Raw genomic sequence first — 17,342 nt, forward strand, 5'->3', positions numbered from 1 at the left:
GCAGCCGCAGCACGCCCCGAGTTGCATGGAGTGCGAGGTCCCGCCCAACGCTGCTTGCAGCTTTAATTTTGTTTATTTTTTGGAACTTATTCTTGGAAAATTGTAACATATCACCCAACCTTAGTTCAGAGGTTTCCTGATCCTTACCTTTGAGCTCCAGGTCTCTCCCTTCAGATGTGGAAGTTGGTGCTGGAGCAACTGGCAACTGATCAATTTTCCCCCAGCTTTTACCTGGAAGACAAAAGAGATTATATGTTGTATGTATATCTGGAGTTTGTAACGAAAGTTATTTCGTCCTGGGATTATTAAAGTATTTCTGATTCTAGTTCTGATTCTGATTCTGAGTCACATGAAGCTCTGTGTAGTCTGAAAGGTGGAGTCATGTCATGGTTAAGGCATACTAGAGATGATAATACTTTAGGCCATTAATTCCATGTTTGTATACTTCCATACTTTCTACTGTATCAAGCATCAAAACCGTGAATAGGACAGAACTTCACTTGAAGTGTTTCAGGCAAACTGGCAATCATTTTGTATACCATATGTTATTTGGCTGATTTTCTGCAGCAGCCACTTTAAGCATGGGCAGGCAATATGGCAAATATGACAATATACATTTTTCAACTGACTTTGGCATATCATTCCATGTAGCTATCCCTTTGATATCTCTGGATGTAATAGACCTTTTTGAACAATATTGCAAATCAGCGTGCTGTACTGCTTTGATGGCAATATGTTTTTATATGATTGTATTTTGCATGATAAGTTTCAAGCACAGACTGTGAAAACCCTTGTTGGTGCATTCACGGAAACTCAGATGTATAAGACTTCCAATGCCAACTGCTAACAAGAACCGTATGGAAATAAGATCAATGTGCAAACATGCATGTCATGAAAACCTAAATTTTCCTCGAATGTATCCTGAGATTGCAAAAAGTCTAGTTTTGTAGCATACTGTACATAGACTGTGACCAGAATTCAGTCCTCACCTCGACACCGGCCGCGGTGTGCCAGTGTCAGTGTTTTATCTTTGCAGCGTGCCCTCTGCAGTTCACAGCCAGTCTCATAGCTCCGCCCATCTGAGCCGCACACTGGCTTTCCCTGCGTTCGTGAGCAGATGACCCCACAGTCTCTGTCTCTGTCTCTGTCTCCGATCACCCACTGCAATGAGAGAGACAGCAACATGTTGGCATAACAATGGTGCAATACATGAGGACTGTAACTCAGCTCAGGTTTCACATAACACAGACAGATACATCTTAAGATGACTGAACTTGTAGCTCTTTTTTCTTATTCCTTGTTTTCTTTCTTTTTGGCTCTTTTTCTTTCTTTCTAGTTTCACTGTTTAAACAAAGGCTGCATTCAGCTGAATCTGAGATTATGCCAAACTAACGCACAAATTAAACTCATGGGTCACATTTTTCTCAAAACATTTCTTTGCTCCTCAAACACTTGTCGGCCGCAGCCTTTCTTTGTTTAGGCTACTGTAACGAGGGTGTGAGCAGCTCTGCACTGAAGCTCAACCTAGAGGCTAATTTATCTAATTGATCTTTGGCTGAAGACCGGTCGAGCCTTGATTAAGTGTCAAAGGAACCATACCACATTCAGAGCAATGGGATTCCTTCTCCCCCTCTCCTCTGATCTTTACTCATGATCTATTAGAGAGTCGATTCTACTCTACTGTTGGAAGACGGCCTTCTCCCTGACAGCAATAATGGTTCTTGGCTTCGCAGCTGCCTCAAATATATTTAAGGTCTAAAGGATTTCAGGGGAGCACAAACCTTGCCAAAAAGATGGAGTTGTGGGTTAGTGAGGAGAGCGAGTAGGTGTGCATTGAGCAGCAGCAGAATCCTCTGCTGTGAAAAGTGGCCCAGCAATGCACCTGAGCCAACTCTTGTTAAAAATGTTTCAACTATTTAAAAAGAACCTTGATTTGTCTTATCTTGCAAGTGATGATTAAACTTTGCAGTTGCTCAAACACCTGTTTCGTAAAAGACAAAAATCAAGCAATTCTCAAGAAGGAAACAGCATGTGAAAATGTTCTCAAATGCATTTTTTCACCCAAAGCCTCTCAAGCAATTACCAGAATGCTTGTTGGAGCTCTGAACACAGGAGATCTCAATAAGGGCAGGTACAGAGGCAAGAAGGTGGTGGAAAATGAGACGCAGCCAGAAAGAAAAGGCACAGTTTCCATCCTTTACTTGCCAAATCAGACGATCTGAGGCAGTTTTCAAAAACGATTCACAGTACAAATGCATGTGTGGAGCTTGCATGTACACAAGCAGACTTTCTCTCTTTGTGATTCTCCCGCTCCCTCCTCATCCCCATGCCCGACTCAAAAAAGCTGTATTTTGAACAACATCACAAATGTTGCTTGGAAACAGCTTTCCTTCGAACATATAAAGAGCAATCAGACAGACCTGAGCAAAGTGTAGATGGTAACGAAGCCAAACCGCTGATGTCATGAATGTGCTGGTGTACAACTGGATCTCATATACAAATGAATCACCAGGAGTTGCTCTAAATAGATTAACTGCATAGCAATCGTTTTTTTCCTGTTAATGCAGTACTGTACGTGCATCTGTGCCTTTGTGTTGGCATCATTATCATTATCATTATTATTATTATTATAAATTAGGCTGCTCTAGAAACCATCTGAATTCTTTGCTTCTCCACCCATTCCACACTTTAAAGACTGCCAATAAAATTATACTTTAAAAATCTTCTAGTGACACTATTGTCCTGGACAATTTGACTTTGATCGATCAGTTGACACTTATAATGGTATTAATAATGAACTATAATATCCTCTTTTTGAAAGTCCTTCTACATCACTTTTGAAAATGACTGTATGTTTTAGAGTATGCTAATACATAATAAAACTTTGTATGTTGCACACTATAAAAACTAATTAAAGTTTTAAAGAAAAGCCACAAAATAACAAGACAAAGAGTCTACAGCCATGCTAGCTCTGTTAGTTAGTACTTAGAACTCAGAACGCTAACATCAGCGTGCTGACATGCTCACATTGACAATGCGAGCAATATTTCACTATATGCAATCGTCATGGTGGCGTTACATGAAAACTCAGGCAATCACCAAAGTCATTATAATTCATCCTTTGAGAACTATTACTGTCTGAACAAAATAATGTACCATTCCATCTGATAGATGTTGAGATATTTCAGTCTGGACCAAAGTGGTTAAGCAACCAACCATCCCTAGAGTCACGCCGCTAGTGTGGCTAATGATGAAGACTCATACAGCCACAGTGGCAGCATACTTGAATTTTATAGACTTTGTCATATTCTGGCTAATATCTCTCTCTCTGACAACCTGGAAACAACACAGGAGTTTAAACTTGTTATAGCACGAACTACAAATCCAAAATGTGGTCAAGAAAATGAGCCGCAGGTCAGAAAATAATCTTTTTACAGTCGTTTGTGGTTTTTTACTTCACCAATACCAGAGAGTATCTGCCAGAGCTGACAGTTGTGACAGTCATGAACATTAATTTCTAAATCTCAGCAATTTAATCAAAAAGCCCAAAATTCCAAAAGTGAAAAATCGGCCAACTGGTGAGCTAATATCACATGTGTCCAGTGCAAATTAACTGGTTTCGAGACTTTGTTTGGATCATTTTCATCATATTAGTGAAGAGAACTGCTTTTTTCTGGCTCGCTTAATACTCGAACAGATGAAGCCTCATTGGAAAAAATTTGGAATTAGTTCACCCCACAGGCAGGATATTTTAATTGTGCATATAAGTAAGATTTTTTTGCAACTTAATATAACAAACTGGGAAGTTTTTTGGCAATGGAGAAATTATCATTGTAATTATCATGTCTGTCACAGCTGTCAGCACAGGCAGATACTGTATTATCTGTAGAGAGCAAACAGAAAGATTAGAGTATCCCTGAAATAGAAAAAGATAGTGGAGCTTCAGTATCTGCTAGATAAAATCAGGAGGTAGGGTGGCAGGGTGGTCCAGAGTTTAAGAAGGTGTCCTGAAACTGAAGGGTCACAGGTTTAAACCCCACACAAAATAATGTAGCTGTTAAAATATCCGAGACCTGAGCACAGAGAGACTCTTTTGGCTGCTGAACTCCTCCAGTGAAATGTTGATACTTCCCTTAAATTGATGCAAAAAAAACCTATAACAAGGAGAAAGGAAATTTAAACAAAAAGGGGAATAATACTTCAGAGGATACAATGGGACACAAATCCAGCTCGCACAGCCGTAACAATATGTTGAGAGCAAGCCAGACAGTTTAATGTGATTTCAGTCTTGGCATTGAAGCATGGTATAAAATCTCTTGTCAGACAGCTCAGAGTAAAACTAAATCATGATGTGCCTCTTTATGAGAAAGTGCAGACAAGGAAGAATACATAGCACATCATTTCTTTTTTAACTTGCGTGTCCTCCTCTTGGCTTTTATAAAGGACAGGAATAATTCAGTAGTCTGAATAAACTGTATCTGTTTGTTTTTTCCAGAATAAAGACGCATATGACATCTTATTATATTTATATATAATATACAGGTAGTGTCAAGAACCACCATTTTAACTAAGAATAAAGCAGTTACATGTTTCTTCCACTGCACAAGTGGTTAAAAAGGATTGACTAGCCTGAGCCAAAGTACTGTGGATGGAAAGCAGTTTGTCTATGTGATGAACTGTTAAATCCTTAAATCTGTACCCAAAGCCAGCTATTCTAAAAAAGTGATTTAGGTCTATCCGGCCACTCCTCCAGGTTAAGAGCCACAGAGTCTGGCCTGTGCCCACAGACTGACCCGTCCTCCCCATCTCTGACTCACAACCAAAATGGATGCAGCCTCTCTACCTCCACTGTCATAATAAAGCATTAAATCACAGATTTTGAGACGGCATTGTCCGGTAAGTGGAAATAAACACTACCAAGTCTCCCACACGTAGTCATTTCTTAGTCATACTGTCCCACCCACAGACTCATCTCCCGTAAAGGTGAAACCAGAGACTCTGGCAGATCAGAAAAAAGTTTCTCAAGTCCTTTACTTGAGCTGAAGATTACAACATTACTTTTAAGTACTTTTAAGATAATATTTTGACTCATTGTTTATCTTTTAAGGTGTAGATGATGAAAGCCCGGTAGTCTTATTTACACTGATAAATGTGCTAAAGGTTTGCTTGAAATAAAGCTCAACATATGTGCATTAAAGTTAGCATTTTTGTGTATCATTTAACAACACACACAAAAACACAGAATTTTTATCACAAACTCTCATTAAAAAGCAAAAATAAAGAGTGATTGAGCATCTTTTAAGATTAAGATTGATGCCACTGTTATATCTGCCCATTTAATATAAAGCTGGAGCCAGCAGCCACAGCTTATTTTAGCATAAAGACAGTTAGCCTGACTCTGACCAAAGGTTACAAACCTCGCCTACCTGCACCTCTAAAGCTCAGTGAACATCACATGATATCTCAGTTGTTTAATCCATACGAAAACCAAAGTTAAAAAACGTTACACTGCGCTTGATTTTACAGAATGCTGCACTATTTTATGGGAAATAACACAACTTCAGTTTTTAACAAACTGGATATAAAGAGATAGCAGTTCCCTGTTTCCAATTTTTTATGCTACGCTAACTGGCTGTATATTTAATAGACAGATATGAGAGTAGCATTGATCCTCTCACCTCACTCTCATCAGGAAAGCGGATAAGCGTATTTCCCAAAATGTCTAACTATTCCTGCTATTGGCACTTGGCCAGTTACTGATGAAATCCTTATGCAGAGTTGTGTAATGTACTGTGTGTCATTTAAAATAAATATTAATACACAATTCTCAAAACCCTAAATTGCTTGTGCATAAACAAACTTGCCAAAGAACTGTTTCAGATTAAAACAACCGAGACAAAAACTTCTAAATTAAGAAAAATCAAGCCTCCTGGAGAGAATATCAAATAGCAGACGGTATACTAAACCCTATCTAATCTAATCTAATCTGTGGACTCAGACTCTCTGCACTGTATCCCAGCCACCTCTCAGGTCTGATCGAGTCTCACAACAGTTTCTACGGGACCACTGCTCTACATGAGGTCCTCACTACAATACATGTGCACGTGGTTCACATTTGACGACTGCCAAAATAAAGTTCACTCACACCAGCAGTGAATGACACTGAGCCTGGATCACGTGGTGTCTGAAAAACGACTCTCTTAACTAGCCGGGACAACCAGATGATTGAGGTCTGTCTTTTAGCACCAGACAAAGTAGTTTGCAGGCAATCAGCAAAGCATTTGACAACAGCCTTACACTTTTCTGTGGTTTCCATCTTACCAAGTAGTATTTGAATTGTCCTGATGTGGTAAACCCCACCCATTTGGCTGCTTATGGAGTTTAAAACAAACACTAAGAGTTATTTTCAGTTACTGTCTGAGCCAGGTCTGTTTGACAGCAATCAGCTGCTACAGTATTAGTGAAGATGACGGGACCTGGCATTATCTCCTGAGGGAAAACAGCCCCTCCTGTTAGACCAATAATGGCTGGGGTTGAGACTGCCCGACGTCCCATAATCAAAACCAAACAAACACATCTAAATGAAACATGTAACAGGAGCTATTGCTGGATCTGCTGAGAAACACGCGCAGCTCAAAATAACATAACTACCTAAACCTGTGGGGAGAAACTCCCTCTTACTCCCTTCCTGCAGATCATTATGCTGTGAGTTGTACATCTTAGTGCAATAGAAAGCACATCAAAGATTTACAGAGAGGCCAAAGCGCCAAATTACATAATGGAGTATTGAATGCACCCCTGAGGGAATAATCTCACTTTAACAACCGCTCAGAGGCCCTTTCTTTAATTTACAGATAGGAAGAAACATATATATTTTTAATCTTTAATGGACAGAGAGAAAGCTTATATATAAATCCCCTAATATTGTGAGGATATAGTATCCACTTCTGCCTGATGGCCCACCAGAGAGATGAAGTCAAAGATGAGCTGAAGGTAAAACACCAGGGGAGTTACACGATGGTTTGGTACTGATATCTTGCCCGGGAAACAATGAGATCTCACATTTAACAAGCCAAATTCCCCCTACACACACAAATACACACACACACACATCTCAGCCAGAAGCACACAGAGCCTTGAGCTCTCTCTCCACCACTCATAAAATAAGTGAAATGCAACCCCCATTGTGCAACCATTACAGCATTAGCAAAATGGGCTTTTTTTACCGTCACTGGCAGGGAATCTGTTCCAGCCCGAGCCACAGCAGTGGAACAAGAAGAAAGAATATGATTAGAAAATAATCATTTTTATATATGCACGCTTAAAGGTCTGACGAGGGAAAAAGTGGGCGATGTGAAACGGAACAAAGGTAGCAAACAAACAAATTTGTGGATTACGTCTACTACAGTAAATGCAATTAGTTGAATTTTCCAACTGGCTTAATGTGCATAGGGTAGAGCTCATTTCTTTGGACGGATTTTGAGTATAAAAACAAACATATAACACAATATAAACTGATGATGCCATTTTCACCTTTATTACACCAGTTCTTGCTTTAGTAGGAAACAGGCTTGCCAACTGGGTAGGCAGTTTGAACATACACAATGTGAAACCTGCCGCTATCACTCTGCTAAGCTCCTCCCACCAAACCCACAACTTGAACGGCAGCAGGAGTTGCTCTGTGAAACCTCACGCCTCTTAAGGCTCGCTCTCCACAACTTGAGCCTCGCCAACACCTCTGTCCCTCTTGCTGCAAATTGTCTCCTGAGAGGACCCGGAAATCCCCTTCGACTGCCTCAGCAACCCTCCGCTTCGGTGGTGAGGGGCAAGAAATAGCAGAGATTTCTTCAGGAGGGGGGGTGCAATATTATTGGACTTTCACACTCAACCCTAATTGAACATGCGCAGCTTTGTGCCAGTGAAAGTCACTAGTACACCTTCAAAAGTTTTCCCCAGCTATTTGACATCATGCCTCTTTGCCTCTTGTTGATACAAGTGCCATTGCATCAAACGTAATGAGCCTGAAGCTCTGTGTGGAGCCGGGACATGTTCACATCACAAGTTGCAGGATTTTCTGCCATTTAATCAGGCTTTCACTGTCTGAAGGGACGCGCATGCGCATCTGCATTTTAAGAAAACCTAATAGAAACGCCCTCTCTCTGAAATGACCTGTGATTGGCCAAAGTCTCCTATCATGGGCTAGATTTTCTAAAGCCTGAAAACAGAGCCAAGAGGAGGTGTAGAAGTCTATTTTTCTATGACCACTTGAATTACAGCATGGTGAAAGTGGCCTATTATGCTTTCCCATAGTTTCTGTCAAATGTTATGGTCATATTAAAGATAGCCAAAGTTTAAAATAATGAGGTGAACGTATGTAAAAGTAATCCCTTTGAGCAAAAAACTTTCGGACTGCTCTGAATGCAATTCAAACATTTATTTTCTGCTATATGTGACCAGCCATCAACTCATCGCAGATTTCTTTAATTGGTCATCTGCTCCAGACACAGCACTGCCCACAAAGTACAAGGATGCGCCCATCTACACGCTCTGTTGAGCTCCAGTTCAGCCAGAGTCAGGTAAGAGGATGGCTAGCTGAACGGCTAACTGGGCTAGCAAACTGAGAGCAGGTACAGTGAGCAGATAAAGTAGCTCAAACAACTAACAACAAGTAAAGATATTTGTCCATCAGGAAACTCTGTAAATTACTAAAAGTTTAAGCAGAGCAATCACAGGACACCAGAGGGAAGAAAGAAAATATTTTCTCTATCCAGTTTCACCAAAATCAGTGAAGAACGTGAAAAATTTGGTTTTTTATACATAATCAGGAGGCCCAGCTCCCAGAAACACTCTACTATAATGCACACACACTGGGCCTTTAATGATGTTCGTAAGTATAGTTGTAGTAGCAGTTGTGGCTTGTCATAAGCTAACAATGAGTAGTAGTGTGTTTCTGTTATGTTGAAGGTTATATAAAAAGTGTGGTGTGCCATAACTGAGTGTTACAGTACAGTTTCCAACCTGCAGAAAGGCCTTCCAATAAGCTAGGTGTTGTACTTGGGGCTGAAGTTGCGTGTTGAAATCACCGGCTGTTCTGCTGTCACTGTTAAAACTCAAAATGATAGTATGCCCATCCACACCCATTAGAGTTACTTAATACTTCTTGTTATTTTTAAAATCTCGCTGCCAGGGCAAGTTTTTGATTCCAAATAACTGTAACTGAAACATCTTAATTACTTAATAACACAAGAAGATTTATGGTGCAGACATTTTAATTAGAGATGATTTTTCAAGGACATGTTTTTGGCCTGTTATCCATCCTGTCACAGAAATGATATGACTATTATGTGGCTGTTTAAAACTGTCTTAAGAAGTTAGCTCTGATGTTTGCAGACAACAAACACTTCCAAAGTGCCAAAATACTGTGGTTAACTTTTGTTCTATAGTTTCTGTAAAACTAGAGACAGAACAATACAAATACAGGCTGTAGTATGTTTTTCTCCTGAAACTACATTTAATCAAATATCTTTAGCTGGACAAGCCCACTGCAATGATAACGCTCTCCATTTAGATTTAACAAGGGTCACTGAAACTCTTATCCTTACTTGATGAAGGGATAGTTAAATCAGATCCTGAGTAGTGGAAAAAAATATCTGTTCTTTTTAACTAACAGGAACATGCACCTTGACATGAATGACATCACTGTGTCTAAGGGAAAGACTTTTGCGTGCACAGATGGAGATTCATTACAAGCCGGGCTACATCAGTGTGTGTGTGTGTGTTGTTTGTGTGTAGTGTGTGCGTGAGACAGAGAGAGAGCTCTGTGTGCCAGATACACGCTAACGTGTGATGGGCTCATTATCCCCTTTGGGCACAACAACAACAAACAATGCAACACCAACACATACATAAATACATATATATATGGTCATCGAAAGCATCCCTGTGTCATTAATCACCAGCCTTTTTTTGGCATTCCCCCACTAGCCAACAAGTGAATAAGTCAAATAGAGGTAAAGGAGAATAAAAGCCAACCACAGAGGTAACAAGCCAATGAAAGTTGTCCACCAAAGTCAGGGCTAATTGTGTACTGTTGTGTGCTTTTAATGGGAAGAGATAATCACTTTTGTCCGATAATTAGCATTTAGTTTTCAGGAAATCTATAAAGCGAATGCCATCCCTCATGCTGTTTCAATTTACACACTTTACTTAACCGTGTTATAAAAAAAAGTGGAGAAAATAAAAAGGAATGTATGAAAAGCTGTGCCCTTCTTATCCTCCCCCTTATTCCTTTTAAATTTCTAATTGGGTTTTGTCTTAGAAAAGAAACCTGTAATTTAACATTTTCAAAGTAACCCCTTAAAACCCTTGTTGTGAACTCACAAGTGGTGAAGGAGCCGGGCAACTTTCACATAGGAGGTGCAAAGTGTGTGTGTCACTCACAGCAGGAGGGAGGGGATTGGGCTTAAAACATTAAAGTGTAGTCCCTGACTCCACCATTTCTTTTAATTTGAGCTCTTTATGTAATTACTGTCGTGTTTCGGTAGGTAAAGTTTTGGCAAGTAGTTTTTAAAGTTGACTTGTGGAGAAAGCGAAGAGAAAAGAAATGAAGGACTCCTAAGAACTGAGTTTCCCCTTCAAGAATAAGGTGTCTGTCTGTAACTTAACTGAAGTATCAAACAGTCTCCTTTGACTCTGCTGACTGAAACACAAACTCTGACAGCTATTCACATGCTTGAAGAGCGTTATAGAGGGTTTTTACAATCGATATAATGGAATCATTAAAGCATAAATGCTTTTTTACAGTAATTCTTTCTTAATTTCTACCAGTTTAAAGATTTTGTGGCCACCTAAGGGGCAGCATATACAAGCTGTACAGACAACATTGACATTTATGAACTTTTAAGATGATATAGTTACTGTGTTGGAAAAAACACAGTAAAAAAAATTTACACATCCAGCAGTTACAGAGCATCATTAGAATGAATGTAAAGTGCTTCTGCCACCTAATGAATGTAAGCCCAATATTCACTCTCTTTTGGCTCTTTTTTTGCTCTCTACCAACTTCTGAGGGAAATATCTATCTCTTCAGCTGCCAAATGCTCCACTATGTTCATAAGCTAGTTGCTAACTGTGTCTGTCTGCTGGGCAGGTATCATCTACCAGCTGCCTGTGGAAAGTCTGTGGATGAGAGCAGACTGAACCAAAACAGTAAAGTTTCAGGTCAGAAAACCAAAACAAAGAGCTAAAAGACACCACACAAAGCCGAGGGGAGCAGCAGAGTTGAATGATAATTATCTGTGGCTCCGTCACTACAACATTAAAGTAGTAGTAGTTTAGCAGCTCGAATGTATTGTTATATATTGTTACAGTTATATCCTCCAGTAGATTTAATACATCTAAAAAAGAGTCGATGAAAAACAATTTCACACAATGCTTAAATCAGATTTCCTCTTTAGATGATGGTCAGGAGATTTAATACAAGATTAATGAAAAGGATGACTTCCTTATGTTTCTTTTGAAGTGGTGTAAAGGAATCAAAATGAAAGTAAGGGAGAGAGGGAGGTGTTCTTCCTTTTCGGAAATGACTCTAAATCTGATTAACAACATTCCTTGTTTGTCACTAATGCTACATCCTGGCTACAGAACAGTCAGCTGTCTCTGCTGTTCCCAGGAAGTGTGGTAGTCTGTGCCTCTGTGTGAATGTGTGTCTATGTCCATCACACATTACAATACATTCCACACCACCATTGCATACTTAAGCTGAGACCACACACTTGCTCATATCAAAGAAAACCATTAAATATGTGGCAGAGCAGAGGATAATCTGCTGAGCTCGTTTGATAGGGAAGAGGAAGTGTTTCTGCCGTCCTGATGATCTGAAGGATTACAGAGAGCCGTAAGTCTTTCAACAGGCAGTATTCCTCTCAAACAAGAGCCAGTGTATGTCACTAATTGAATTTATATAGAGAAAGTTCCCATAGTGGACTGGACAATTACGTAAATGAAAATGCGCCCCATAAACCACAACTATCAGGAGCATCTGCAGAGAGAAAGAAAGGCTGAGTGAAGTAGCGATGATCCGTGCATGGAGCTCACTGGCCTGAAACCACAGAGCTGGACTTTGACTGCATTTCATTACACTGATTAGAAAGCCCCAAAATTGAGCATGAAATGCGTTTGCTGATTACGCAGTTATCGGAGGGAATCGACATATGTAAGCAATTTGATTGGTCGCTGGTGGAGTCACCCTTAAAGCCATCTGTCAGTGTCCTGTGAAATATAAGTGGAGCCTAGGTGTCTAGTCGAGCCATGTCAGGCTTGGCTTGTGAACCTGAAGTTTTAATGAAGTTTAAGGAAAATCAATTTGTTGACATTTAATGGAATTTAGTTGTTATTTTTGGGCTTTAAAGTTGTCATTTAATTTCTTAGTGTGCCCTGTTTCCCTCAACTTGTCTCATTTATTCTAATTCTGTTAGATGTCCTACATTTTCCAGAATGCATCTTAATAAACTGATGTGAATAGATTTTTACCTTAAATTCTTGTTTCATATGATTTCTCCCAGTAGGACTGTGGGGCAAAACGTAAGAAAACAAAATAAGAAGTCTGTGAACTGTGAGGCTGTAATACTTAGTACAGAAAACCAAAGATTTTCACAAAGACTGTGAATGTCTGCAGCAAACTGCATGGTATTCCATCCAACAGTTGTCAAAACATTTCACTCTGAACAACAAATGTCAACCTCATGGTGACGCTAGATGAAAGGTCAGCAGGCTTTAACCTCTGAAGACCACAAATGTCAGTACAAAGATTCACAGCAATCCTTCCAATAGTTGTTGAGATATTTCAGCCAGGACCAAACTGGACCATGCTGCTAGACACGGTGCTGATCTGTCTTACAATCAAACACTTTATAATATGATATGATATCTCAACAACTACCCACACTGAAATTAAATCTAGCGTGACTATCCCTGGTCCTCAGAGGATTGTTCCTATTTAGTTAGTTTCTCATGACCTTTTGTCCAAATTTACCATTTGACAAAAAAAAAATCCCCTGGACCAACAATTGGATTCTCCGATTTACAAATGAGAGAAAGTGAATATTCTTGGTTCCCAGAGTACTAATCCTGATTCTTTGATGAAGCCTAAACCTTTCTTCTAGCACTAACAATCGACTTAAATGTGCACTTGTACGCAAGAAATATTAGTATGTAATGGACACACTGAAATTTACTGATATCTAGAGGATTGTCAAAAAATTCCTCTATAATTGCATGAAACTTCCTCTAGCACCACCTTTAAGCGGTATGCCACCATTAATGCCAACTTCATACACAAGAAACATGAAAATGTTACAATTAGATTGCCATGAAATTTGCTCACAGTAAAGAGCTTTAACTTTGGCAATACCTTTTTTCTAGCATCACCATTACACCATAATTTACACATACATATATAATATTGTACAATACATTAAGCTGGTTGTGGATCACGTTCATAATCTCCAGAGGAGGAATCATTTTGAGTTTGTGTATCATCTTTTCAATGTTCTAAGAACAGCAAATTATGCATATGTATATGGTTGTATCAGTATTCAAACTCACACCACCGTACAACTAAAGAACCGAAAACCACAAGCCTCGTCACCAATAACTATTTGTAGGGATTTTCCTTTAAATGCCTAATGAGAAACTGCTGCTGAACAAAAAGTCAGAACAAACTTAATCTGAAAGGTTTGTATTTCATGACGTCTCTTCACAGACGACGGTGATGCCAAACTATGACCTTATCACTTTGCCAAGAATGTTTTTCCCCATAAAGACTAAATGGAGAAATGTGCACTGCACATCTGGGTGATTATGGTCTACAGTTCTTGTTCTATGCATCTCAGTGGTTTGATGGTTAAGGACCAAACTTCTTACTCTGTCCTCCTACTGTTTCTGTCAGTGTCTACAAAATATATGTAATACAGGTAACGGCTATCCTAAGAATAGGTATACTAACCCTAACCCCACTTAATTGCACATATACCTAGTCCAACTCAAAACTTCTCTTATTTCTTTAAAGGTCCAGTGTGTAACATTAAAGAAGGTCTATTGGCAGAAATGGAATATAATATTAAAATCACCTGACAATAAGAATCGTTGTGTTTTCGTTACCTTAGAATGAGACGTTTTTATCTACATTTATCGTCCACCAGGTTTCTACAGTAGCCCAGAACAGACAAACCAAACACTGGCTCTAGACAGCCTTTTTACGTTTTTTGCAAGTGTGTACGATCATAGTTTTTCCATGTTTGGTGTGCAAAATTCAATGGGTTGCAATCTGCAACTTCACCACTAGATGCCACTAAAACCTACACATGGAGTATGTATCATACATATGTATCTGCATGCATACTAAATAAGTAATTCTGCTTTCATTTACAGTAAGTGGATTTGGAAAGGCACTGATTACAAAGAACTTTACATGCTATGTTGTCATGATAAAATCAGGAGAACCTCCCTTTTTTAACTTGCTTTGAATTTGCTCTTTTCCCTCATATGGTGATCTGTAAGATCGTATTTTTATTAAGGCAACATGATTTGTTTGTTGTGGACCTCTTCACATTGACTATTCTGTATGTAGCTCAGAATATCCTCACTTTACTGTCCTTACTATATCAAAACTGTTCTGGAGGGCTCTTGAACAGCTGTCCCAAGTACGGACAAACACATTCCCAGCCCATTGCAGGAATGATTAGGATTCTTTAAAAAAGTCCTGTCCATTTGTTGCGTTTCTTCATCATTGTTTTATTTTGCTGCTGTCCAGTTTCTTGGCTGCAGAATGACACATCAGTGCTGAGTTGACGGGTTTGTAAGATGTACAGTCTGATGTAAATCATCAGTTTGTTGTTATTATTATTGTCATTATTATTATTATGTGTCCAGTAGCCAAATACAAAGAATAACCACAACTTTGGATACTTTTTCATTATATCCCTAATCTGCTAAGGTTTAACACATGCCATCTATTGTTTTGCTATTTACTTTTTCTAAACCAGCATCATCTGCTTCTTCTTCAGTCCATGATTTCTTTTATTTTCCCAAATTCCCTTCGGAGCCAGTGTTTGGTTTCTCCATTCTGGGCTACTGTAGAAACCCAGCGATTCAACATGGTTTATATTCAGGTGATTCTACATTAATAGAAACATACCTATGACTATTATATTCCATTTCTGTCTATAGATTCTCCTAATTGTTACACACTGGGCCTTTTAAATATCAAAATTCCCTTTGATATCTGCTGTTTACATATTAGTTTTTTCATCCACTTAAACAAAAAAGTCCAGTTCCTGACCTCCATTCCTTTGTGTACTGTAAGCATAATTAAGAGTCATTAGCTGACCATACGACAATCACACACAGGCACATGCAGACCACTCACACCTGCACTGTAGCTGTGATCTACCTCATACCAATAAAAAGGCTTTCCTGCTTTTGAACCAAATTTCTACTTTCCCAAGCTAAAGGTATGCAGTCTTGGCTGCCTCGCCACTCAGGCCTGGCTGTTTATATGTTTGTTTTTTCAGTACGTTTATGAGTCTTCACTGATGCTGTCACCAAAGTATGCAGGTCGACTGCTCATCCCTGGCACTAACAGGTTGATTTGATGAAGGGGATTAAGGTTAGATGGGTAAGAGTCGATGGCATCCTCATTTGTTAGCCCATGATTTCAGAATACATCCCTTCTGGGAAACAGATTTCTTAGTTTCTTAATGCCTGCCTACCACCTGCCTCATTAGACTGATGATTCCTGGTACTAAGGACCAGAAAACCTGCAAAATATCTTGTTGCAGACCTGCAATTAGATGTTAACTGTAATCCTCTAAGACTGTAAAAAAAAAAGCATAATTTCACATAAAGTTGTGTAGAAAAGTTTGTCAGTGAGATCATGAAAGTGCCTTTAGCATTTCATTGGTCCTTCCCCCATCATTATTGCCAGGCAGTGACTTTTCCTTGATAGCTTATGCAGAGACTGTATTGCACCATCATAGGAAAATGTGTGATCACCATCCTTATCATCGTAGTGGTGCTGCCCTCCCTCTAGCCGATGAACAAATGGGTTAACAATAAAGGAGACATCAAAGTTAGACTCAGGAATGAGGAGTGAATGGGTAAAAGACTTATCTGAACCGCACGGATAGATCACAAGGCAAAAAAGTTTCAATTGTCTAAAGCTTTGTTAGTGTCCCAATCACTTGTATTCCCCAGTTGTGAGCAGTGTTGGACTTCTGCACACATTGCATCATAGAGCCTCGGGGGAAATGAGAAGGGAGCAGTGCTATGCAGTGAAGTTAGCTCAGGCTTTCACCCCTGATATCAATGTGGAAAGTGGGGGTGTGAATTCTGGTATTACGGCAGCTGTGAGCAATGTTAAAAGTATCTACTGTGGTGTGAGTGGGGGTTTGCAGAAGGCCAAGAGTGACTGTTGCTCCTCTGTGCCCAATCCAGGCCAGGAGGGGGATGAAGTGGATGCTGAGAGAGAGTTTAATTTTAATGGATTGAGTTGAGAGATGCTACGATTGTTAAACAAACCTTGAGCTCGTTTTGAGCATTTTATTCCTTCTCTGACTCTTTTGTCTCTATAGTGTCAACTTTTTCGAGGACTAAGAAGCAGTCTGTGTTTTGAAATTGACATCACCCCGTATGTTGGAGTTTATCCAGTGTGGCTTTGAAAGGGTTTCCTAAGGCCGAGGGTGATAGAGTTTCTCAGCCTGCAGAGGAGCATAAAATCCTTTTAACTAAAGCAAGAACAGGAAGAAATAAGAACAGCAGTTTGGAAAAAGGTACAATGAAATCCCCTCTCTACTGATTCCCTTAACTTCCTAGCACTTGTTGTGTTATCCTACATGGCTAACCAGGGTCCTGCCACAAAATAAATACAAAAAACACCAAACTCACTTGTATAACAGTAAAAGCACACACTTCACTTAGATGTTTGGTCAGTGGGAAAACAATTATAAAGTAAATAACAAAGAAGTGATTTCACAAAAGAGAAATTCACTGTAACTCTTTCCATAAAGAGCCATATTGACCACAGTGTCTTGTGTAGGGAAGGAGCGAGGGATTCAAAGATGTTGTGAAATAGTTCCAATATGTGAGAGAGTATTACATATTCACCCCCCCACCCCACCCCCTCCCTGAGTCATCCTCCCCTGACCACAAATATTACACTGCATCTGTTAAACAACGCTGTTCCCCATCACTTAACTTCCCTCTCCGCCTGGGCAGTGCCATGGGTATTTGTGAAAAAACTTCAGCTGGAGGGGGAACAAATAAAGCTGTGTGTGTGTGTGTGT

At 39.5% G+C, this 17,342-nt stretch overlaps 1 protein-coding gene across 3 annotated transcripts in view; it reads right to left on the reverse strand.

The window, feature by feature from the left end:
- Positions 1 to 17,342, reverse strand: part of smoc1 (SPARC related modular calcium binding 1) — a 48,517-nt gene that overhangs the window by 29,750 nt on the left and 1,425 nt on the right. For all 3 annotated transcript variants that reach the window (XM_035674320.1, XM_035674318.1, XM_035674319.1), the window contains exons 2-3: positions 990 to 1,161; positions 148 to 231 (exon numbers count right to left, since the gene is read on the reverse strand). In XM_035674320.1, coding sequence (XP_035530213.1) covers positions 148 to 231; positions 990 to 1,161 — 256 coding nt within the window. The remainder of the gene's footprint in view (positions 1 to 147; positions 232 to 989; positions 1,162 to 17,342) is intronic.

This window comes from Morone saxatilis, unplaced genomic scaffold (genome assembly GCF_004916995.1).
Source record: "Morone saxatilis isolate NCDOM2014 unplaced genomic scaffold, NCSU_SB_2.0 Contig3, whole genome shotgun sequence".
Lineage (NCBI taxonomy): Eukaryota > Metazoa > Chordata > Actinopteri > Moronidae > Morone > Morone saxatilis.